This window comes from Ambystoma mexicanum, chromosome 4q (assembly GCF_040938575.1).
Source record: "Ambystoma mexicanum isolate Mex_15411 chromosome 4q, UKY_AmexF1_1, whole genome shotgun sequence".
NCBI classification, from domain to species: domain Eukaryota; kingdom Metazoa; phylum Chordata; class Amphibia; order Caudata; family Ambystomatidae; genus Ambystoma; species Ambystoma mexicanum.
The window spans coordinates 670,374,087-670,400,345 of record NC_090928.1 but is presented as its reverse complement, the minus strand read 5'-3'; the positions used below and the strand labels follow the sequence as shown (position 1 = coordinate 670,400,345).

Sequence of the window (26,259 nt, the reverse complement as noted above, 5' to 3'; positions counted from 1 at the left end):
CATTGCCCAAGATCACACCGAAAGTAGAAACACACACAGCAAAACACATGTAAGAGTGGGGAAAAAGGCTCACACTCTTACCAGGTGAAAAAAATAAATCCCAGAAATCCAGCAAAGGCAAGGGAAATTAGCCATTCATTAGAATTCTCCCTAACAGCGCGCAAAGAAGTGGCAGCAGAGGCGGGATACTTGCAGAGAGAGACTGGTGAGTTGGCCTTGGAAAGGTGACCCCGGGTTGCTCCGTAGTAAACCGCTCGCTGCAATTACAGATTTTGAATGCCAAATTAATGAAAGGAAGTATGTGTGGCCCAATACTTGTTTTGAGAGGAAACAGGAGGTCAAAGTGCATAACTATCACTATCCAAGTACAAAGAGAACAATCTAAAAGGAAGGCTGTAACTACCTTTGGCAGAGTAAAGCGGGGCAATAGTAAACCTGAACTGTAACCAGTATTGCCCAAGTAAAGAGGAGGCAATAGGCAAACCAGATAACAACAAACATTGCCAAAACCAAAGAAAGGTCATTGGAAGTAGAAGGGGAAACAGCTTTTGGGGAGAGAGAAACTTGAGACATTACCAACAATTACCTGGTGTAATAGTGGAATCCTAAGGTGGCAAGAAAGTGGCCCTACTTGTGCAGAGTGTCAAGGGGGAGAGACATATAACCTGCACTGTATGTGGCCAGTTACTCAGTGGAACAAACAGCATCAATGGGTGTTGTAGCCTAATGAATTGCACTTTTATTGAAAGTCAAAGGCTTTACTGATTTTTTGAAGTAAACCACTCTGCAGAGTACTTGCAGTAGAGTTAGGAGATTTATCCTTGGCAGGCGAGTACACCAGGAAAAGGATTGTTAGTGGTAGTCCTGGCAGATTAGTGAACCAGAAAGAAGACATTGGAGTACTGCGTTCTGGTGAAAGGTTGTGGTGGAGAAAGTGGCAAGGCCACTACTGTGTTTGATCAACTATGGTAAAGCCATTCTGATGAAAATATTGTTATATATAAAAAAGACGTATGCAGTAGTTGTCTTTCTCAAGGAAAAGAGATGACATTGAAATATTCACAGGAAGAGTGAAGACGAAGACTTTTTGATTTGATGATTACAACCCTGTCGGAACTTTGTGACAAACCCCAATCCCAAGTGAGACCCTCCCTGAGTGAAGGAACTCTGTGTTGGTACCAGAACTTGTTTATTGGGAGAGAAACCCTTTTATGTTATCTTTTGAAATAGAACTTTTGCTTGGAAATTCTACTTTAATCCTGGGGAAGGGGATCCGACCCCGGTCACAAGAATATTTGTGTTTTCCTTTAGTCGTGGTTTCTCAGGCAAGGAAATCCAATTTAGGTTAGGGAAAGGTAGGTGTTTATCACACCCTGTTAAGTTAATGAAATGACTTTTTGTGAAAAACCTCTATCAAGCCTCGCATTTTTGACCCCTCACAGCTACTAGTATCTTGAGGATACCCTGCCGAATTTGAATTTAGCGCGGCACACTCGGCCGAATGCTGCACTTAAATAGACATATACTGCATAGACATTTAAGCGACGTACCTCCGTCTCGGGAGGATGGCTTGGGGGCAACGTGCTCGCCTTGAGGCAAGGTGACAGAGGGCAACGCAAGTTTGAGACCCGGGTCCGCGCTTAGAAACCTCTGGGTATTAAGCGCATTATAAATAACCAATCATGTATCATATCAAGTGTAATGTATAAGTTAGTCAAAATCAGCAAGTTAGTAAGCGTGCCAGCACCTTTAATAAAAAACAGTTTTGAACTTCTGCATCATTTTGGCCTCCATAGCCCACTTTGTCAATTACATTGAAATCACTCTAGAGACATTTTTTGATGTAATTTAGGTCCACCTGAAACTTCAAGGGTGTATACTGGTAAAATTAGCAGGTGTTTAACTGCTGGAAATTATCCTCCATTGATGACAGACTTGTTTTGTTTAGCCCCAATGGAATTGGTTCCCTATTTGGTCTCATACTAAAGTTATTCATTAAACAGAGCTGGACAATCTATGATATGCTTTTCTATTTCTTTTGTTCAAAGTAATCCTCAGCAATTGTAGAATGTGTGTTCATTTCGGGCACAACAATGTGTGGTTAATCGTCAATTGGCACGCTGGCTACTGGTGCCAGCCACGCTGGATGCAGGAAAGATTAGCTAAATTTGGCAGTGAATGCCTGCATTCCCAGCTCTTCCTTTCAGCACTGAAGCCCATGTTTTGTTTGTCCACTGCCTACCCTCTAGCCCCAACTTTTTCCTCAACACTAGCCGCCTCACTGAACCCTGCTGGGACTCGCTCCCTTTTGGTTTGCCTGTTCTCCTGAGCCTGCTCACACTCAGCCTTTTGCTGTCTCCTGCCCCAGTAAACCTGCCAGCACTACTTCATCTCCGCTGCATGACACATTGCAATTCATGTTGACCATTGCACTGTATCCGGAGGCCACCCTCATCCCCCACCATCTGCCTTTTTGTTGCATACCCTTTTAGATACAATGTTAATTCCCAGCGCAGGGTGTGGGCACAGCCTGTACCAACTGCCCCTGGTTTTACCACTTTCAGGCTGTGGGGTACTTGCCGGCTGTGCCCCGCCCCCTGCACCGAGATTTAACAATATGATCATGTTTACTGCTGGTTTATGGTGAGGTAACAACCTGAGATCTAAAGTAATGCATTTTAAATAATGAGATGAGATGATTTGTTGTAATGTATTTTATGTGTGATTTTAGTTTAACTCTGTGTAAGCTTGTTTGCATGGAAAAATGTGTACATTCGTATATGCTAAAACACATTCAAGAAAAAACAATAAAAAACAATATGATAATTATTTGTAAATAACCACAATTGGTTAATGTGTCAGTGGCAGAGATTGTTGGGTAACCTTCAGATAGCAGGTTGGAATCCTTCCAAGATCTATAAAAGGATTAACCTTGAGTTGTGTTATTATAGCAGATACCTGAAGGTTTAATTCAGGGTGCATACATTACACTCGCCATTAGCCATTAGCTTGTGATAATTGACTCTTGGCGAACATGAAATGGTGTGTTATGTACATGTATAGAATTGAGGTCACAAGTGACTTTTTAATGGCTGGTTAGTAGCTTGCAACTTGAATTTTTGCTCCCTTGTAACTGCTATTAAAGTATTACAAAATATTGATGTAGTTACTTGTATTACATTTATTATTAAAATGAACAGCTGGATATAATGTTTTTTCAAAGAAGTCTGTTTCTCTTGTTTAGTTGGAAAGGCTAGAAAGTGAAATACGTCATGAGAAACAAAGTCTTCAAAATAGTCAAAATTTGAGCAATGACCTAATGAAAGAAAAGGCACAACTTGAGAAGACAATTGAGACTCTTCGGGAAAACTCTGAGAGACAGGTGAAGAAAGCATTACCATACTTAATATGGCATGAGAGAATTTTAAATAGAACATTGTTTCTTTGTTACAACAAAATCATGTCTTTGTGCCTAATTTGTCTTTTAATTTAGATCACAAATGTTGTTGTGCTTTATTATTGTTTTTGCATTACACTTTAAGCGGATTTCATCTAACTGTATTTACTTTTGTTATATTTGTGAATTAGATAAAAGGAATGGAACAGGAGACTGAGCACTTGAATCAAACGATAGCATCCCTTAGGCAACGTTCCCAAATCAGCACTGAAGCTCGTGTAAAGGATATTGAAAAAGAAAACAAAATTCTTCATCAGTCTATTAAAGAGACAAGCAGCAAACTTAACAAGCTGGAGTTTGAAAAGAAGCAACTGAGAAAAGAATTGGAACTCTACAAAGAAAAAGGAGAAAAGGCAGATGAGTTTGAAAAGGAGATGCATCATCTTCAAAAAGAAAATGAGCAATTACAAAAGAAAATGACAGCCTTGAAAATCACATGTGAGAAGATTGACACATTAGAGCAAGAAAATTCTTCTCTTGAATTAGAAAATCGGAAGTTAAAGAAAACTTTGGATAATCTAAAAAACCTCTCGTTTCAGTTGGAATCGTTAGAAAAGGAGAATTCTCAACTTGATGAGGAAAACTTGGGGCTAAGACGAACTGTGGAATCATTGAAGTGCACAAGCATTAAAGTTGCACAGTTAGAATTGGAGAATCAAGAACTTGACAATGAAAAGGAGCAAATGAGGAAAGCGATGGACCTTATGAGAGCGTCTTCTAAAAAGACAGAACGCTTAGAAGTCAGCTATCAAGGACTGGATACAGAAAATCAAAGGTTACAGAAAGCTTTGGAAAATAGCAACAAAAAAATCCAGCAGTTGGAAGGGGACCTTCAGGATCTAGAGGCAGAGAACCACACAATGCAAAAGAATCTTGAGGAGCTAAAAATATCTAGTAAGCGACTGGAGCAACTGGAGAAGGAAACTAAGCTCTTAGAGCAGGAGACATCTCAATTGGAAAGAGACAAGAAACAACTGGAGAAAGAGAACAAGAGGCTTCGTCAGCAGGCAGAAATTAAAGACACAACCCTTGAAGAGGATAATATGAAAATTTCCAATTTGGAAAAAGAAAATAAATTACTTTTTAAAGAGTCAAATGTTCTAAAAGAGTCATGCGTACGATTGAAAGAGTTAGAGAAGGAAAACCGGGAACTTGTTAAAAGAGCAACCATTGATAAAAAAACCCTTCTTACACTGCGAGAGGTAATTTTCAAAATTCATTTTCCTCACTTGAGGGTCCTTTATAATACATTTCTGTTTATGAAAAAGTGCATTCTGAGCATGTTTTCAGTGTTACTTTAGCGCAATATATTTGTGAAATGTTGGATGATGTTTAAACATTTGGCCAAAAAGAGTACTAACAGTGTATGGCTCCACCCACTCACTTGTAGGCCTTTCTTTTACATAAGCCAAAATAGGAGATACTTTCCATTTTTTAGCACTGGCTATACATGGGCTATACATGTTTGCTCTATTTTAAAGGAGTATCACTAACTTCAATCAGAATCTGTAAAACAAGTACTAAAGGAACTTATACTATTGATCTTCTGAATTTCTTTTACAGTCACTTTGGGGCACAGTGCAGCTCTGCTCAGCATCATTGACTCCCATGACTGTGGATATGACGTCATGGGTATAATGTTGTAACATGCATGGAGCCAGCTTCATCCCATGACTTCAGTTCATTTTTTCAGGTCGCTGTTTTGGAATACCTTCTTTGCTACTTCACAAAGTTCACCTGCGTCACTCTTGATACCCCGATGGCCTCAGGCTTTAAGCCCTACAAAGATGGTGTTAGTAAGATGTTAATGTCGGACTCCAGGTGTGATTTTGGTGCCTGAGGGCCAGGCTCATCATGGAAGTCTTGAGTCTCCTGTAAGGCCCTCATCACGGAAGACTGAGTCTCCTACCAGTTGATGCACTCTGTGAATGTGCCAATATATTTTCATTGCTCTGCACAAGCGCATGCCTCAGACGCCATTGCACTCCCCAACCTTGTGGCCCTCCTCCAAGCAGTTCTACGGGTCAGATAAAGATGCTTAGTTTCGCTCTTTGGAGAAGGGGGAATCTATGGCTACCTTTGCTTCAACTGACGATGGTGACAGAAGCTTCTCTGAAAGACTGGAGCACTAAGCTGAATGATCTTAGTGTGAGTGGTCTTGTCTCTGGCAAATGGACATCACAGTTGAAATGAACTACCTCAACAAGTGGGGTGGTCTTGGCTCTTTCCCACAGTACAGGGAAGCCACGTGGTTATGGTTCTAGGCCCTGGAGAGAAATGTCTCTCTATCGCTTGCCTATCTTGCCTGAACAGAGAACGTATTTGCAGATGCCTTGAGCAGACAGGTGTCAGATTCCCCAGAGTGGGAGGTTTGCCAGGAAGTAATGGCCAAGATATTGGACCTTTGGTGGATACCACCACAAGTAAACCATGATATCCAGTCATTTTATTGCAGACATTACAGAGTGGTACAAAACAGAGCGGACAATAACACCGAAAAACGCTGACAAGATTAAATAAATATATGAAGGGAAGTGGGGTAAGGGGTTAAAATGGGTCGGGATGGGGTTGGGGTGGCGTTATAAGGGTAGAACATCAGGTGGCTTGGGGGCGCCCGCAGTTTAAAAAAAATGTGTGTTTTTCTGGGTAAAAACACATATAACTGTAAACCACTTGGCCCCAAGTGTCAACCTGAAGTGTGTGTCGTTTTGCAACAGGGAATTCCTTCAGAGGATGGTTCTGGAACATAGCTGTATGAGTTCCCATTGATCCCTGTGATTCAGCTTGTTCTAAGGAGACTGTAGAGGTTTGGGTCCACAATTATTCTAGATTGGGATGGGAGTATGTGGTACCCAGAACTCTTGGACGTGTCCATTTGCCCCCCCTTGTGCCTCCCAACAATGTTAGAACTCCTCTCCAAGTCAAGGTGTGGAGTCCTCCAACTGAGCCTCAACAGCATCAATTTTCATGCGCGACTACAGTAAAGATGAGATATCAGGAGTGGGCTCTGTACAACAATCTCCTTTTTGTTGCCCTTTTAGCTTGGCAGCTTGCCATCAAGTTCATTTTGGGTTGGTGTTGGGACAGAGGTCAAGGTCCTATGGCCTTCCTGACATCTAATGCTATGGGTTTTCTACTTTAGTTGCCCAGCAGAGCCTTCAAATTGGCACAGTGAATAGATACCTGGCCTGGCCACCATTTCGGTGTTCAAAAGGACCCCCCCCAAGCAGAGATCATTTGTCTCCATCTCTGCGGTTGTGCAACTTTTGCAGGCCTTTTCTTATATGTTGCTCCTACATCCGTCTGTTGTTGCTGTGTAAGATTTGAAACTTGTGCTGACAGTTCTTATGGTGGCTCCATTTGATCCATTGCATTCATGCTCTTTAAGATTGCTCACCATTAAGGTGCTTTCCTGGTCGCTATCACTTGTGCTAGGTTAGAAAGTTCAAGGCACTTTCGGTTAAGCCTCTAGCCTAAAGAGAACTTTCCATTGAGAGTGAGAATGCCAGATCTTCTTAAGGTGGTGTTGAGCTTTCATCTCTCACAAAGTATTCACTTTCTTGTGTTTTATATTCTGCCTCATCCATTTGGGTTGAGGAGAGGTTCTCTTGCCAAGACTCCAAGAGGGCTATCAGCTATTATGTCTCTTGAAAGAGGAATACCAGAAAGGCTGCTCATCACTTTTTTCGGGGGCTTGAATGGACAACGGCAAAAACTCTGCCCAGATGGATGGGTCTCTGCTTTTCAGAGTGCTATAACCTAGCTTGACAGTCTGAGGACCTGCTGGCCACCTCTATTTTACAGAGAGTTGTTGCAGTTTTGACAATGTGGGCTTCCTTGCAAATGTTTGACAAACATTATTGCTTTGATTTCTAGTCCTATCAGCATGACCACTGTGGTTATGCGGTACCTGAGAGCTTCCTCATTTAGCTACTGGTTCTCTCTCTCCTCCCTCAACAAGGGTGTTTACTGCTTTGGTATTTTATATTTACTTTGAAGAATCTGTGGAAGAAGAAATTCATTACAATAACTATTCTCCAGCATGGGGTCTGGCATGGATTCATATGCTCATGAATGTTCCCCGTCGTCAGGCTGGGAATCCTCGGTACAGAAATAATCTGTTTCAGTTTCGTTTCTGAACTGTCTTTCTCCTTTCTCGCAGCTGGGGAGCAGGTGCAAGTGGATCTAGGTCACCTGGCCTAAGCCCCGCCCACCTGGTGCCTTCCTGGTTGCTGCTCTTTTCCCTACTTAAGGAGCCCTCCAGCCTCTTTTCCTGTGCAGCTGGGGAGCAGGTTCAAGTGGATCTAGGTCACCTGGCCTATGCCCCGCCCACCTGGTGCCTTCCTGCTTGCCGCTCTTTTCCCTACTTAGGAGCCCTCCAGCCTCTTTTCCTTTGCAGCTGGGGAGCAGGTGCAAGTGGATCTAGGTCATCTGGTTTAAGCCCAGCCCACCTGGTGCCTTCCTGCTTGCTGCAATTTTCCCTACTTTTTTTAAAAAACATTTTATTGAATTATAAAAACAACCAAACAATACAAACCATACAAACAATGCATGTTCCAACAGTGTCATTACACTTTCTTAACTTCTAACCACTACTTCCCTTATCCCACCCCCTTCTACGTGTCTATTGCATTAAACCTTCAGTTTCCGCATCCTGTGGTTCGGTCTCCTCCTCCACAGGCTCCGCCGGGTCATCTACTGACCCAAACAGTTCGGCTATCAGTGATTTCCAGGCCATCAGGGACTCCGTCTCCTCCTTCCCCCCGGTGCTACTCGCTTCTTGGCATGCCATGGTTTCGGTTTCCGCCCATTTTTGCAAATCTCTCCACCACACATCTACCTTTGGCACATGGCATGACTTCCATCCCATGGCAATCCGCCTCTTTGCGAGCACATAAGCCAGATCCCTCAGCTTACTCACGTGCCTGAGCTTCTGTGGTCTGGGGAACCCCCCCAGCAGACAGGCCCACACTGTATCCACTACAATCTTGACCCCTTTTTCTTCCAGTTTCCCTTTCACTCCCCTCCAGAAACGCTCTATGATCGGGCATGACCAGAACATATGCACCATGCCCGCGTTCTCCTCATCACACTTGGGGCATGCCTGCCGTCCTGCATTTTCAAACCTCGATATCCTCCAAGGCGTCATATATGCCCTATGCGTTATGTACAGCTGAATCTGTTTCATCCTCGCGTTTCTAGACTCCTTTTTATGATACCCCTGCACCCGTTCCCACATCCCGTCTCCCATCGGGGCTCCAACCTCCATTTCCCAGTCTAGTCTCAACTGCGTGACCTCCTTCCCCACTTTAGACATCAGCATTTCATACAATCTGGAAATCTCATGACCCCCCTCAGCTATGTCATATATCACGTCTATGGTGGCATCTGATTCTTCCTCCAACACAGTTTCAGGCCATGTTCTCTTAATCCTCTGTACCACTCTATGATACGTAATTTAACTGACCCTCGTGCAACCCAGTTTCTTTCCGCAGCCCCTCAAAAGTAATACTAGAGCCCTCCTGCCAAATATCACCCATTGTTGCCACCCCAGCCGGTTCCCAGTGGTTCCTGAGTATCATTCGTAGCAGCGCGTCTGCCCCCATCAATGCAACCAGTGGCATCTGCGGTGAGCATGGGGACGGGTTCTCCATCATTCGACATGCCCTTCGCCACACCTTTCACCCCAGTAGCATCATTTTAGGGCACCCCACCATTTCCGCCCTGGGTACCCACATCATCTCTTTCAAATAAAAGGTGCACAATCACGCCCAAACAGCCTAAATTCCGAGGTCTCTTCGTCAGAGAGCCATTTGGCAACATACTGTAACTGGCTTGCCACATAGTACGCCACATAGTTGGGCACCTTTATCCCTCCTTTGTCATGGAAGTTCTGTAGCTTCCATAATGCCACTCTATTTCGCGTGTCATGCTACAAAAAGTCCCTACACATGCTATTCAATTTGGTGGAGAACTTCTTAGGAATCAGGTACGGTATGTTCCCAAAGTAGTGTAGGAGCCTTGGCAGGACCACCATCTTTGGCATTGCTCCCCGCCCCATCATCGCCATGGGCAGCTTAGCCCAAAATTGCATGCACTTCTCAATTTTTTAGTGGCTACTTCTGTATTGCACCTATGCTCTTCCTCCACGGTGTGGTATATATCTATCCCCAGGTACCGAAAATGTGCTAACCGCCCATGGCACTTGCAATACAGGTAGCCGCTCCGCTGGAATCCCCATGTACCCCTCTAATGGGAACATGCTGGACTTCTGGAGGTTCACTGCTGTACCGGACAGCACAGCGTATCTCTCCAGCACTTCTAGGATGTACTGGAGATTTTCATCTGGGAATCGCAAGTACAGCAGCATGTCATCTGCATATAGGGAGATCAAATGCCGCTCCCCTTTCACCTCGATGCCTATGGTGTCATATTGTTGCCTCAGATATATTGCTAGAGGTTCCAGGGCCAGTATGTAGAGCATTGGAGACCACGGGCATCCCTGTCTAGTACCCCTGCTGAGCTGCCCCCTTTCCGATATCACAGATCCTGTCCTAACTCTAGCCAGCGGTTCGCTATATAAAATTTTCACCCACCTTACATATCCAGGCCCTAACCCGTAGTGCTTCAGGGCAGCAAGCAGCCATGGCCATTTAACGGAGTCAAAGGCCTTGATTGCATCCAAAGACAATTGCCATTGCCTCATCTCTTTCTCTGCCAAACTCAATGATTCTCTGGAGTCGCCTATGATTATTGGTAATGTTTCTATGAGGGACATAGCCCGTTTGATCCGGGTGTATTAATTTGCCAATAACCTTCTTCAGTCTATTTGCTAAGACAGCAGTTAATATCTTGCCGTCTTGATTCAGCATTGACAAGGGTCTATAGGAACCACAGCTGTGCCCAGGTTTGTTAGGTTTGGGGAGCGGTATTATGACAGCCTCTCTCAGTGACTCCGGTAAGCGTCCCGTCTCGAACGCTTCGTTTAACATCTCTAACAGTGGGGGGAGGACCTCTTCCATGTATACTTTGTAAAACTCACTTGGGAGTCCATCTGTCCCTGGGGTTTTACTAGTAGGCAGCTGCCTCACCACCTCCCCTAATTCTTCCAAAGTGATCGGGGTATCTAGTTCCTCTCTCTCCTCCTCGCTTATCTTGGGCAACCCCATGTCCTCAAGCGTTTCTTCCATCATAGCGCGACTACTTTCCCCGTCATCTCAGTATAATACCTTATAATAATCCACAAACGCTTGATTAACTCCCTCATGGGTGTCCTCTACACTACCGTCTTCTCTTTCTATAGTCCTGATTGTGACTCTGGGGGTCTCACTCTTATATAACCATGCCAAAAGTCTCCCCGGTTTATCACCTCCTGCATGCTGTCTCTCTACGTATTTTTTATAATTAAGGTTACACAATCTCTCCCAATATTCTTCACATTTTTGCTGTAGCCTAAGTGTCAATTCTAGCTTCTCCGCTGTATCGTCTCCACCCCTTAAGGCCTCTTCTAATTTTTCTTCCGTCTCCTGCAGTTCAGCTAAAACCCCACCTTGTAGGCCCTTGGATTTCGCTATGGCTACCCCCCTCATGACAACTTTAAAGGCCTCCCATAGTGTTCCCGCGGAATACACGCTCCCAGTATTTGTTTCAAAATAAGTTACAATCTCCTCCCTCAAGTCCTCCCTAAAAAAGGGGTCTCGCAACTCTTCCGCTCGTAGGCGCCATGTCGGGATCCTCGCTCTCGTGGGGCAGTATTGCCATGCGAGAATCGGGGGCGAGTGATCCGAAAGGACCCTGGCCTTGTACTCTATTTGTGCGATCTCCGCTATCATTTCGGGTGATTTGAAGACATAATCCAACCTCGTTGATAACTGCTGTGGGGCAGAATAATGTGAATATTCCCTTTCCTGGGGGTGCCTCACTCTCCATGCATCCTCCAAACCAAAGTCATCCAGCAATGTCCGTAACGCCCTGGCTGCAGGGGCCGGTCTATCCATCTTCCCATCTGATCTGTCCACCCTCGGGTTCAATACGCAGTTGAAGTCCCCTCCCCAGATCATCGCGCTTCCTGCGCATACGCTCAAATTCGCACTCAATGTTCTAATGTACGCCGCTGTGTTCTGGTTCGGGGCATACGTGTTAACAATGCTTATCTCCCTGTTCTCCACCAGTCCCCTCAGCATAATCATCCTCCCGCCTGTCTCAGCCACCACTTGCAATCGCTGAAAAGGGACTTGTGGCGCCACCCAAATAAGCACTCCTCTTGCATAAGCAGAGTACAATGAGCCCACCAACACTCCTTTCCACTTCCCAGCGATCGTGTCCATCCTCTCTCGTGTGAGGTGGGTTTCCTGCAGCAATGCAATATCTATTTTCTGCCTGCGCATGTACAACATAACTTTGTTCCTTTTTAAGTAGCTGTTGAGCCCCCGCACGTCCCATGTAAGTATCTTAAGGTCCCCCATGGCCTGTACCAGTTCCATTCCTCCTCCCCCAGGTGCAGTCTGACTTTGAATTCCAATCCAATCTGTATAGGCTTGCATCACATTCTAAATTCTCTTTACCCAAAAGCACGCCAAACTTCCCATTCCCCCTCCCTCCCGCCTCCCGTCCCTTCCCCAACATCACACCCCCCAACTGTTGCCCAGCTCCATCCCTGGATCTCAGGCTCCCCCGCATCTAGCTCTTTCTGGCTCTCGCCTGTACTCGAAGCTCCGCAGGGTGAGGCTGCCCTAGTGGCCAACCTACTACTACTACAGCTATAATTCGGGGGGTAGGGTGCTTTCGCCCTGACGCTCCTATGTCACTTCAGGTTAACTACACATTGCTATACAATTTGCATATATGTACACGCTACTATATTCCAGTCCTTCAAGTCTGTTACAATCAGCTGTATTTTATCAAAATATCAGCCTCCTACAGCCGCGCCCATTGTTCTTAATCTTCATCTAGACACCCTGGGGTGCTCACTTGACACCTTAACAGTATGCATACTGTATCCCAGTCACTTATCGTGTCCCTCTTGGGTCTCTTCCGTGTCTCGTTCCGGGCAGCCCTGCAGATCCAGCCACGTCATTGCTTCTTCCGAAGTGTCAAAAAAATACATTTTGCTCTTGTGCACCACCTTCAATTTCGCGGGGTACAGAAGCATATATTTAATCCCAGCCGCGCGCAGCCTTCTTTTGATTGCCACATAGCTGTACTGTTAGCTCTGGACCAACATAGTGTAGTCCGGATACGCCATGATGGTGCTCGAGGCCCTTTCGATTGTTCCACCTTTTCGGAAGTACTCCAGTATTTTCTCGCGGTCTTTGTAGTTCAATATTTTGGCGATTATCGCCCGAGGAGGGGCCTCTGGTCTCGGCTGCCTCACAAGGGCTCTATGTGAACGCTCCACTGCGAATCCCTGCGAGAGTTTGCCGGCCCCAATTCCTTGTAGGAGTAGGTTCTCGACGTAGTCTGTCAGGTCATGTCCCCCCTCACCCTCCGGCAAGCCCACCACACGAATATTGTTCCTCCTCGCTCTCCCTTCTGCTTCCTCCGCTCGAGACTCCAAGTTAGCGACCTGTTGTTTGAGTACATGGATCTCCTTTGCGTTGTTAGTGCTGGTGTCCGTGTTGGTTTTCACTGCACCTTCCAGGCTGCTTGTTCGTTACGCCAGTCCCCTGACATCTTGCCTCAGCAGGGAGACTTCTATGCCCACTGCGTCTATTTTAGCCTCCAGGGAAGTGCGCAGGTCTGACATCGAAACCCCCCAAGAGTCTTTCAGCTCCGTGATGGCCTCTAAAATCTGATGGTTGTCAGCCACTGTGGTGCCCTCGGCTGGTGCCAACAAGCCTTTGGGCGCGATGGCCGCAGGAGAATGTTGTGTTTTGGCAAAAATATCCATTGTGGATTGCTTATTCTTGTTCTTGCTCACGGTCCCTCGCGCCGACATTCTGCAGCCTCCGTTGGGCCTCACTGTCTCGATACAGCGTCCGCGTGCCTCCCCAACCGTCTTTTCCACCCTTATCAGCTATTGTAGTACTCTTCAAGCAGTCGCACCGTCCACCGCCTGTCGCCGCGGCTTTCTGCTCATCGCTGCCGAGCGAGCGCTTCATATGACTATCGTGGCCCGGCCTATATGTTCGCATCCCCCGCTGCCCCCGGGCTCTTGCCTTCCAGGTCAGCACGCAAGCCAACGTGACACAAGGCTTACCGCCGCAGGGGTTTCGCTCCGTCTCCGCTTCGCCATCATCATTCTTTCCCCATGGCTGCCCTCTCTATTGTGCCGCTCCGGGTGCTTCAGTTTCGTTTCCTTTGTTGTCGGCCATCTTGTGTGACAATGGACCGAGCAGCCGCCGTCCTTCGCCGAGCAATTCCTCCAGAATTCCACACACGATTCACTCGGTCTTTATACAGTGAGCAGAACACACGTTCCCATGCATGTATAGTCAATCCTGGAACCAGTAGCGCGTTTTTGTAGGTAGTTTTCACGGATCATATGTCGGATCCTCCGGAGCTGCTCAGGAAGCACGTCCTACTCCATGGCTGCCCAAGCCACGCCCCCTATTTTCCCTACTTAAGGAGCTCTCCATCCTCTTTTCCTTTGCAGCTGGGGAGCAGGTGCAAGTGGATCTAGGTCACCTGGCCTAAGCCCCGCCCTCCTGGTGCCTTCCTGGTTGCCGCTCTATTCCCTACTTAAGGAGCCCTCCAGCCTCTTTTCCTTTGCAGTTGGGGAGCAGGTGCAAGTGGATCTAGGTCACCTGGCCTAAGCCCCACCCACCTGGTGCCTTCCTGGTTGCTGCTCTATTCCCTACTTAAGGAGCCCTCCAGCCTCTTTTCCTTTGCATCTGGGGAGCAGGTGCAAGTGGATCTAGGTCACCTGCCCTAAACTCCACCCACCTACTTAGCCCTGCCTCTTCCTTCCTGCTCTTAACTCTTAGTTCAAGGGCGTCTCTCGCCTGGGCGTCAGAAGCGAAGGGTAATTCCTGTTTGTACCTGTCCGGACCCAGGGGCCGACCCCCTGCTCAGACAGCAGGTTAGCATGCACCTACATTACACCCTCTGTCCCCACAGGTCATCCCCACCCCCTCTGGTCCCCCCGTGATGTTCCCTCGTGCCCCTCTTCTCATACACAGATGTTGCCTTTTTTGCTTGATTCTTCTACCCGGCTTCCCCCCGGCCCACTCCAGCCTACTTCTGCAGGAGTCTGTCCTGATACATTCTGGTTTCACCATCACCGTCTTGTGGCCAATGCTGGATTTGACTTTTTTGGACTTCATTTATTCACGGTGCGTCACCCTTTCTCAACTCTCATGCTGGACTTCCTTTGCATCTTGTACTCATGGTGGTCCTGAACCATGCTGTTCCCGTCTTCTTTTTGTATCCTGGCTTGCAACATGATGTGTTATTACTGACTTCTGCAATTGTATTCGCTCTCCCCTCTTGCTTCTCCACTCTTTTTGACTGCTTACTCTCTGTTCACCCCTCCTCTCTCTTTTCCGATCTCCTCCCCTTACTTTCTTCTATGCACTTACTCTATCAGAATTGTCCCTGGACCTAGTATGATGGCAACCTCGTCTGTCTCCTCCCACCTCCCCTTACTGTCTCTCCCACCCTCCACCCAGCACTATCTGAAATGTTGTCAGGCCTAGTACGGTAGTCGCTTGTTTTGTTCCTCCCCTCCCTTTCTGCACCCCTCTCCCTCACCTTTTGTTTATCTCTGGCTCTACCAGAAATGTCGTCAGGCCTAGTACGGTAGTTGCCCGCCTGTTTCCATTTCCTTCCCACTCTCCCCCTCCCTTCCTTATCTATGTCTTAGCTCTTTCACTATCTGAAATGTCATCAGACTGAGTACGATAGTTAATTTCACATCCTTACTTTTCATGGCCTGTAAGAATGTAATTGTATTTTCCCTTGTTCCCTTCCCTTGCCTTGAAGCGCTTTGAAACACATTGTGTATAGGTGCTATATAAATAAACTATCATATCATCTCCTAACAACCAATCACTGGTCTCTGGGTCATACTGCCCCCAGCCAATGACTGCCCTCTACCTAAGCCCCTCCTCTGGCAGCCATCTTCAGATTGTTACTGCACGTTCGTGTTGGGTGTCCTCGTGCTTTAACTCTCGAGCTTTTACTGCGTATTGTTTTTTCAAAGACTTTACTCTTATTTTTTTGGTCAATTGAGCCTCAAGCTCCACTTATTCTTCATCCGATTAACAGGGACCCGTTTTCGGAAGCTTCTACGCCCCTCAAGGGCGAATTTTCGTCGACTTTCACTTCTTGGCAGATTCCAGAAGATTCTTAAGGCCTAACCCGCGTGGACATGGCCGAGGATAAGGGAGAATCGACGTCTCTGTTTAGGATCTGCCCAGGACTCTGGAACATTTTCCTGGACGACAGGGATGGCTTGTGCTTTTACTGCCTTTATTCGGACCAAGTGCATGTGGAGGAGACTTGTGCGCTCTGCAAGGACATGTCCTCGCGCACCATGGAGGACCGTCGCCATCAGCTCTCTGAGTGGCTGGAGATGAAGAATCCAGCGGCAGGTGAGCCCAGGCAACATTCCTCTCCCAAGAGGAAATCTGAGCGGTCTTCTAAGACCTTTGAGGGCGCTCCGGCGACGGGGGCCCAACAAAAGGCAAAGCACTGCGAGTCTGCAGGCACCGGGAGCGCCGTTGGTACGGGCTCTGCGGCAGCCAAGCCAGGCGCAGCATCGCCGGCGCCATCAACCATGAGCCAAGGAAGCCAGGAAGTCTGAGCACCCGGGTGAGCTTCTGGAGAAGGCCTGACCGACTCCGACAGAGAAAGCCAATGGGGAGCGAGGCGCTGACCCCCCCCAACGGTGAAGGCCTCAGTCACGCCCAAGGTCATGAAGGCCCAGGTTCACCAGGCGAAGACATTGATTGATGGAGTGGTGGCGTCCTTAGCGAAGGCCACGGATGTGGGTTCCCAGGAGACATCCACCAAGACGAGTTTCCCTGCCTGCCTGGAGGGAATCATCATTTTTCCCATCGAAAAGACTCCCATGAAGACGATGCCTATCATCTCCCCGAGACCGTCGCCCCTGGCCGAGAAGAAGGGGCGGGGCACGATAGTCTTGCCGGACTCGGATATCTCCTCCGGGTAGGAGCTCTCTGGTCTGAAGACAGTGCTAGACAAGAAGTTCGTTGAGGCCAGGTCCTACGGGAAGGACCCCCATGAGGCCGATGTGGCAAGCGACAAGGGAACCAACAAGGAACGGCATGGCGGGGAGGAGCCATGCCGCTTCCAGCGCTCCCATTGCAACTGCCTCCACCACCGTCGGACGTGTCGGTCGGACATCCTACAGGCTCTGCACACCCTCTGCACTGAGATGTGGACAAGGTTGCCTACGCCCCCGACGAGCGACCCTTCGCTTGGACCATCGGGGGACCCGCCAGCTAAGAGTCATCGAGTCCATCCTCCTCCCTACTATCCATCACTGCCATCCCCTCTGCCGAGGGACAAGACGGAGCCGGATACCCAGGGCTTCGCCCCCCCCGATGAGATTGGCTCCTTCCACACCATGATCTCTAGGTCCTAAGAGTTATTTCAGCTCAACACCGAGGAAAAGAAGGAAGGATTCCTCTATCAGCGACGAGAGGCCAAGAGGAAGACTTTGCTCTAAATCCCACTGTTGGACGATATCTGGGATAAAGGACTGTCCCTCCTGAAGAACCCGTCCTTGGCCCCGTTCAAGAGAGACAGGTATGAGAAGAAGAACAGGGTGGACTGTGCGCCAAAGTGCCTCAGATCTCAACCTTCCCCGGATTCGGTTGTCTCAGCGGCTGCCAGGAAGAAGCCTGCAGGGTCGGCGGCTTCTACTTCCACATCCCCCGCCGGATAACAAGGGAAAGAAACTGGACGCCATGGGACTGCGGTTCATCGCGTCAGCGGCGACGACCATCAAAGCCGCCAATGCCCTAGCCATTGTGGCCCGCTACGACGGAGCTTTGGTTGAAGATGGCCCCGCTCCTGGATTTCCTTCCGGATGAAAAGAGGGCGGAGGCCCTAGGGATCCTGCAGGAAGGCGAGGTGGCATCGGACCATGCCATCATGGTGGCCACGGACATCGCTGATACTGGTTTCCGGCAGCTGGGCAACAGCGTTTGCCTTCGCTGACGGAGGTGGCTAAAAGCCACTAATTTCCACCCAGATGTCCAGTCGAGGGTACTGGGATTGCCCTTCGACGGGGATAACCTGTTTGGCAAGACGGTGGACGAGTCTCTGCAGGCCATCAAGGCGGACACCGAGACGGCTCGGGCCTCGGGCACGTTCCAGCAGTGACGGCCGTCCTTTCCGACCTCAGGAGGCAAGTCCCAAGGAGCCTCCAAAGGATTTGGCAGCGGTTTTTCTTCATTCGGTCAACCTACCCATTCTTCAGCTCAGGAAGCATACAGGGGCCACAGCAAAGCCGGGGAAATCGTTGTCATCTCCCAGGCCCCCAAGGTGGCGAGTCCACGATGAAGCAGGACTGAACAGGCCATGACGTTGTGCCCCCACGCGAGCACCCACGTGGGAAGCCGGCTGGCGAACTTCTTCGGCATGTGGAAGTCCATCTCCACCGACCGTTGGGTGCTGGACGCCCTGGCCCACGGACACACCCTGGAGTTCCAAAGGAAGTGTCCCTGCTTTCCACCAGTGGCCAGGCAAGAAAACCACATCCCTGAACTACTCCTAGAGGTACGAGCGATGCTGAAAAAGGGCGCAATAGAACTCATCCCGAAGAGGCTCTGGGGCTCCGCAGTATACTCGCGGTACTTCCTCGTCTGAAAGAAGACCGGCGGCTGGCGACCCATACTGGATCTCTGCCGCCTCAACAAATACATCAAGTCCCAGAAGTTTCGGATGGTTACCCTTCAACACGTGCTGGGGCAACTGGAGGAAGGAGACTTCCTGTCGTCGCTGAACCTAGAGGATGCTTTTTTTCACATCCGCATACACGTGGGGCATCGAAAGTTTCTACGCTTTCTCCAGCATTGGATCTTTCATGGATTCACATGCTTAGAATATTCCCCGTCGTCAGGCTGGGAATCCCCGGTACATTATATATAGACCCTTTCCCGTAGGAAAACTTTTTCGACGCTTATGCGTCCTATCCACCTTGTTTTGTATCATGCGTGCCCGCACCGTCAGGACGTCATGATATAAATACAGGCCCCGCCCCCGCGCTCCCTCAGATTTCAACCGTCTTTCAAAGTAGTGGGATCCTCGTGATTACTGCTAGTGGAAACTAGGTTGTTTTTTCTGTTTCGCTTCGGCGAAGTTCAAATTCTGGAGAATATGTCTGGAAAAGCGTTATTTCGCCCTTGTGCGACATGTGGCCTCAAAAAAGTTTATGAAGGAGATGCCCACATGGATTGTATCTACTGTCTCCACCCGCACCACACGGCGGATACATGTGAGATATGCCAGGGTTTCTCCCAAAAAACCCTTAAGGACCGTAAAAGAAGGCTGGTCGACTGGCTTAATGACGGAGCGGGTGCCTACCCGGCTTCGGAAGTTGGCTCCACGGCCTCCAGGAGCAAGTCGGAACCTCCATCGAAAAAGGTACGGCCAGCAGAAAACCGCGCTGAGGACAAGCATAAGGGGAAGCATGCTGGGTCCTCCTCATCACATAAAAAGCCCTCCTCCTCCTCATCTAAGACGGAGAGGCAAGCGCTGTCAAAATCCTCCTCAGGGGACCGTCCCAGGTCTTCCGTGAGTCGAGATGTTTCAGCCGGGAAGTCGGCATCGAAATCGGCGACGAAGTCTAAGGGCTCGACGACGACAACTTGCTCGTCGACCTCGGTGTCATTGACGATGCCTATTACCGTTCAGGCAGCAGCGGTTGGGATTCCTTCGTCGACGGAGACTCAGTCTATGGCTTGGCTGCCAGAGGTCTATGACCCGATCCCCCCTGAGGTCTTACTGCAGCCAGACACGGCCTGCTCGGTGGAAGGAGAAGGTGGCACGGTTCTGCAGCCATCGGATTTAGGCTTACGGCCTTCCACGTCGACGACGACGAGTGCGAGTGGGGGTATGGTACCTATATCATCAATGTTATTGAACCCCCAGGCAGTTTTGTCTCTGGATGTGCTTAATACTCTTCAGAAGCTCCTGCAGCGGCTGGATACGCAGATCCCTCAACCTGGGACTTCGTCGTCACCTTTTTCTGTACCTCCTGTCGACGAGCAAACTTGTGCGGCTCGCTCGACGACTAAAAACCCATCGACTCCTCAGGCAGTAAAAGATCGTCCTCGAGCACAGGAGGAGGGTGAGTTGTCGGAGTCCGATTCTATACTGGGTGACTCAGGGTCAGACATCTCCCTGTCACCTTCGAGGGACCCAACATGGAATTCGGATGTAGAGGTAGAGTCTACGAGGAGCCAGTCACAGCCATCCCCCCCGGATGATGTGGGAGCCTTCCATGCAATGATGGGAAAAGCTTGTTCCGAGTTCGGCTTGATTCCTGAGGAGCAGAAGAAAGACTGCTTCCTTTTTGACCATATGGGTCAAAGGAGGAAATCGGTATTTGCCATCCCAATTCTGGACCACGTGTGGCAGGAAGGTCTCAAGACGATGCACCATCCGTTTTCGGAGCCAGCTATAAAGGGGCGGATTGAGAAAAAGTTTAAAGCTCCGGAGTCCACTCCAAAATGTCTAACATCACAATCTCTGTCTGACTCGGTGGTGTCGGCGGCAGCGGCTAGGAAGGCCAGGGTACAGCAAAAATGTTCAACTCCACCAGAAAGCGAGGCTAGGAGGCAAGACGCCTTTGGAAAAAAGGTGCTCTCTGTCGGTGCGACGACGGTAAGAGCAGCCAATTCCTTAGCGATCGTATCACGATACGATAGAGAAATGTGGCACAAACTAGCCCCTATCCTAGAACACCTGCCAGACTAACACCGGAAAGCAGCCATGTTACTGTTGCGGGAGGGCGAAGAGGCCTCGAACCACGCAATTAATATTGCAGTTGACCTAGCAGAGTCTGGATTCAAACAAATCAACCATGGCGTAGTACTTCGTCGACAAGCGTGGCTCAAATGTACTACTTTCCGTCCTGAAGTCCAGTACAAAGTCCTTGACATGCCATGTGAAGGGGAACACCTGTTTGGCGAAAAGGTTGACGAAGCGTTGAAGGGGATGAAGGAAGACACGGATACCGCTAGGTCCCTCGGCGCCCTCCAAACGGGTAGAAACTTTCGCTCTTTTCGCCCCTTTAGGGGTGCTTCTGGAAACTCCCGCTTTGGAGCCTCGAGGGACCGGGGATTTAACAGGCCCTCGTACTCTTCACAAGGGTTCAGACGAGCGTCCCAATCGGCACGTAGAAGCAGAGACTATCAAGCTTCCAGGCGGCGAGGCTCGGGTCCCTCGTCGACGAAGAACAAGCAAACCAGCAACCAATGACAGCCTTCGGAACGTCCTGGGGGGACGAGTCTCTCATCACTTCGACCAATGGAAATGCATCACCACAGATCGATGGGTTCTAGACACGATTCGCATGGGTCATGCGCTACAATTCAAAGACAAGCCTCCACGTCTTCCGCCTGTATTTTCGACCCAGCCCCACCTCCAAATCCTACGACAAGAGGCGGCGCTTATGTTGCGAAAAGGAGCGGTAGAGAGAGTTCCTGTGGCACAGGAAGGACACGGAGTTTATTCCCGGTTCTTCGTTGTCAATTAGCCAAATGGAAAATGGAGGCCCATTCTCGACCTGAGGGTACTCAACAAATGGCTAAAGAGCCTAAAGTTCAAAATGCTAAAGCTCCAGGAGGTTATCAGGTCGGTGCAACCCATGGATTATCTGTCGTCACTAGACCTTCAAGACGCCTATTTTCACATCCCAATACGCCCACGACACAGGAGATATTTAAGGTTCGTCGTCGGGCGAAAGCATTTTCAGTTCAAGGTCCTCCCGTTCGGTCTCAAGTCCTCCCCCAGGACGTTCACCAAGTGCTTGGCCCCCATAGCGGCCCATTTAAGGAAGGACGGTCACCATGTCTATCCCTATCTAGACGACTGGCTGGTCAGAGGCTCGTCCAGGGAACAAACACGAAAAAGTCTGGGGGCCACGATGTCCCTCTTACAGGAACTGGGCTTCGCGATAAACTTCAGCAAGTCCTCCGTAGAGCCTTCGAGGACCTTGGACTTTCTAGGAGCGGAGTTTCATACGCACACAAGTCTGGTAAGACCATCCAGCGAAAGAATACAGAAGCTACAAAGCAAGGCATCGGAATGGAGATGCGGTACCAGGGTGTCGGTGCGCAAATACATGTCCCTGCTAGGGACCATGTCATCCTGCATTCCGCTGATAAACAACTGCCGTCTGTTTATGAGGCCCTGCCAGGAATTTCTAGCGGACCGTTGGGCGCAGAGCCAAGGTCGCTGGTCCGACAGACTGATCATCGACGAACAACTGGTACAAGCACTCTGTTGGTGGAGAGTTTCTACTCATCTAACGAAAGGAATGCCTCTGGTGGAACCGGAGTTCCAGAAGACGGTGGTGACGGATGCATCGCTGAGCGGATGGGGAGCTCATCTGGATACGTTACAGGTACAAGGCCAGTGGTCGTTGCAGGAGTCCTCCCTGCATATCAACCTGCTAGAACTGAGAGCAGTGAGATGGGCTCTGAAATCTTTTCTTCCTCAACTGAGGGACTCGGTGGTGCGTGTCATGACGGACAACACCACTACGATGTTCTACTTGAGGAAACAAGGACGGACACGTTCCAGGTCCCTATCGACGGAGGCACAGAAAATCTGGCATTGGGCCCTACAACACAACATGCAAATCTTGGCGTTCCACCTACCAGGTGTGAGAAATGTGGAAGCCGATGCCCTCAGCAGAGAAATGAACGAAGTTCACGAATGGGTGCTGAACGACCAACAACTACAGCAAGTATTCAAGAAATGGGGACATCCTTCCATAGATTTGTTTGCGACGAAGAACAACAGGAAATGCCATCAGTACGCAAGCAGATGGCCTCAGCAGGGCTCACTGTGGGATGCGTTCTCCTTCCCATGGTCGAACAAATTCCTGTACGCATTCCCTCCATTTCCCCTTGTCCGGAGGACGTTGCAATGGATCCTCAGGTACCCATGTCGAGTAATTCTGGTGGCCCCGTACTGGGCCAGACAGGTGTGGTTTTCAGACCTGCTGCACTTAGCTGTGGCTGAACCGATGAGATTCCAGAAGACCCCCGACCTTCTGTCTCGACAGGAGGGTGTAGTTTGGCATCACGACCCGGACAGCCTCAAGTTGACGGCCTGGCTCCTGACTTCGCCGAATTCGGTCGGCTAACGATTCCGGAGGACTGTCGGCGTATCCTGCAAGCGGCAAGAGCGCCTTCCACAAACGCCTCATACAAGTACAAATGGAGAAGTTTCTGTCAGTGGTGTGAGGATCAACCAGGGTTGGCCCCGCAATCGATTAAGCCGGAACAGCTCCTGCCATACTTGCTGTTCTTAGCTCAAAAGGGCCTATCGGTATCGTCAATAAAAGTACACCTGGCTGCCATTTCCAGGTTTACTCGTCGACGGCATTCGACACCATTGTTCAGCGACCGCCTGATTAAGCACTTCCTTAAAGGCCTCTTTCGGAGTTTCCCTCCAGAGAAGAAATTTCCACCGGAGTGGAGCCTCAATCTGGTCTTAACGTCTCTTATGAAACCTCCTTTTGAGCCAATGTCATCATCGTCTCTAAAGTTTTTGTCGTGGAAATTGGCCTTCCTGGTGGCCATCACTTCAGCCCGACGTATTTCGGAATTTCAGGCTCTAATGGTAGACCCACCGTACTTACGATTTTTCAAGAACAAGGTAGCCCTTGCCACTAACCCACAGTTCATACCGAAAGCTCCTTCGGTGTTCCATAAACACTCCTCTATCGTGTTAGCTACGTTCTTTCCAGAGCCATGCTCGGTAGCGGAGCGCACGTTACACACATTGGATGTAAAAAGGGCTCTCAAGTTTCATCTTCATCGTACGCAACCATTCAGAGAAACAAGACAACTGTTCGTGGCCTATGGTTTGGGTGCTAGAGGAAAAGCCATTTCTAAGCAAGGACTGTCAAGATGGGTGTCATCTACCATTTCGTACTGCCATTCCAGGGCAGGGAAGCCTCTTCTACGACGGCCAAGAGCTCATTCAACTAGAGCAGCGGCATCGTCGACGGCACTGTGGGCCGGAGTCCCTCTGGGGGACATCTGCATGGCGGCTACCTGGGCGGCTACACACACCTTTACCCGCCATTACTGCCTGTCGCAGCAACATGCCGAAGATACCAGGATGGGACAGGCGGTGCTCCGACACCTATTCCAATAAGGTAAGCCCCGACTAGGGGTGGCATCCTGTGGAATTTATGACTGTATGTGGTTCGTTTTCCTATGTTAACGATTACTAATGTATACATGATCATAGGGAACGGGCTTTGCGAAGAAAGTATATGGGTTTGCATGCACGCCTCCTCTCTTGGGGGTGTACTGCTATGTAATCTATTCTAAGCATGTGAATCCATGAAAGATCCAATGCTGGAGAAGGGAATAGTTTCTTACCTGTAACTCCATTTCTCCAGCATTGGTATCTTTCATGGATTCACATGCGCCCACCTGCCTCCCCCTGAACATGCAAACCGGTTCCCCCACTACTTTGGGGGCCGAAATCTGAGGGAGCGGGGGGGCGGGGCCTGTATTTATATCATGACGTCCTGACGGTGCGGGCACGCAGATACAAAACAAGGTGGATAGGACGCATAAGCGTCGAAAAAGTTTTCCTACGGGAAAGGGTCTATATATAATGTACCGGGGATTCCCAGCCTGACGACGGGGAATATTCTAAGCATGTGAATCCATGAAAGATACCAATGCTGGAGAAATGGAGTTACAGGTAAGAAACTATTCCCTTGTGGTCCAGGGACAGCACTATCAATTCAAGGCCCTTCTCTTTGGGTTGAAGTCGGCACCAAGGGTCTTCACAAAATGTCTAGCCCCTGTGACGGCGTGTCTGCGTCTGCAGGGGGTCCACATCTACCCCTACCTGGACGATTGGCTCATCCGAGCGAAGTCAAGGTAAACCGCCGTCGAGCACACAGCGAGGACCGTTCGTCGGCTCACAGACCTGGGGTTCTTGATCAACTAAGCAAAGTCCTGGTTGGTGCCATCGCAGGATGCTCTGTTCCTGGGGGCCTGACTCGACACAGTGTAGTGCCTAGCTACTCCGTCGGAAGACAGGATAAAGGCCATCCTGGGCAAGGTGCAACAGCTGTTGACCTTGAAGATCGCCAGGGTGAGGTCCATCAAGTCCCTGCTCGGCATGATGTCATTGTGCATCTACTTCGTTTGGTTGTGCAGGCTGCGGATGCTGCCGTTGCAGGAGTTACTTGACGCCCGTTGGATCCAAGTATCGGCTTCGAGGACCAAATCACCCTCAATGAGACATTCCGTCGAGCGATTCAGTGGTGGGGCGTCCGCGCGCATCTAGCGGCGGGCACAGACTTTCAGACCCCAACACATCAGGAGACGGTGATGACGGTCGCCTCCCTGGAGGGATGGGGCGCGCACACCGGAGATCTCCACGCAAGAGGCCTTTGGCTACCGGAGGAGAAGTCGTTGCACATCAACGTTCTGGAACTCTGGGCCGTGTTTTAGGCCCTCAAACCTTTCCTTCCGTCCCTCAAGGGAAAGGTGGTATGGGCCTTCACCGACAACACCACCACGATGTTCTACATTCTGAAGCAGGGGAGCACCAGATCCCCAGCCCTCTCCAAGGAAGCGCAAGATCTATGGCACAGGGCCGTCGCCCAGGGAATGTTCCTGGTACCCTTTCATCTGGCAGGAGTGAAGAACACTGTCGCCGAATCACTCAGCAGGGAGCTGCGCTCTTGCCACGATGGATCTCTTTGCGACGACGATGAATGCCAAGTGCCGGAGGTTCGCCAGCAGGTTTCCCCTGGCTGGGGAGCATGTGGGGTGCATTCTCCTTCCTCTGGGACGGCCTGTTCCTCTATGCGTTCCCCCCATTGCCGTTGCTTCTGCGACTCATCAGTCAACGCAGACGGTCCCGGTGCAGGATGATCCTCGTTGCATCGGCGTGGCCGAGACAGATATGGTATCCGGACCTTCAGGACATGTCAGCGTCACCTCCAGTCAAGCTTCCGGCGGACGCAGATCTTCTCGCCAGGAAGGGAGGCGCGATTCTGCACAACGACCCAGGGTCGCTGAACTTGCAGGCCTGGCTCCTGCAGTGCTAGAGTTTGGAGGATACGATATCCCGGCGGACTGCAAGGAGGTGCTTGCCAAGGCCAGGGCTTCGTCTACGCTGAAATGCTACGGGCATAAGTGGAAGAGGTTCGATGTCTGGTGCCGGGCACAGAAACTCTACCCTCTATGGATTACGGCCTTGCAGGTGCTGCCCTCCTCACTGTCGCTGGCAAAGGCAGGATTCGCTCATGCTTCCTTCAAGGTTCATGTGGCGGCTATCTTCCGCTACACCAGAACTCCGGGGCGGTCGTCGTTATGGTCACACCGCCTTGTCAAGGAATTCATAAAGACTTTTTCGCTCGTTCCCACCAGTGAAGGCTCTGACCCCGGCGTGGGAGCAAATGTTGTGCTGACTAGGCTCATGGGTCCTCCATTCGAGCCTATGCATTCAGCACCGCTGAGGTTTCTATCGTGGAAGACAGCGTTTCTTGTGGCCATCACCTCCGCACGACGAGTGGGAGAGATCCAGGCCCTCTCTTGTAAACCACCTTACCTGACATTCCACGATACAAGGGTGGTGCTGTGGTAGCACCCCTCCTCCATGCCCAAGGTGGTGTCATG

General features: G+C 49.6%; 1 protein-coding gene across 5 annotated transcripts in view; it reads left to right on the top strand.

Moving 5' to 3' along the window:
- CCDC88A (coiled-coil domain containing 88A) overlaps window positions 1-26,259 on the top strand; it is a 2,139,415-nt gene that overhangs the window by 1,151,238 nt on the left and 961,918 nt on the right. For all 5 annotated transcript variants that reach the window (XM_069608255.1, XM_069608254.1, XM_069608253.1 and 2 more), the window contains exons 14-15: window positions 3,245-3,382; window positions 3,589-4,659. In XM_069608255.1, coding sequence (XP_069464356.1) covers window positions 3,245-3,382; window positions 3,589-4,659 — 1,209 coding nt within the window. The remainder of the gene's footprint in view (window positions 1-3,244; window positions 3,383-3,588; window positions 4,660-26,259) is intronic.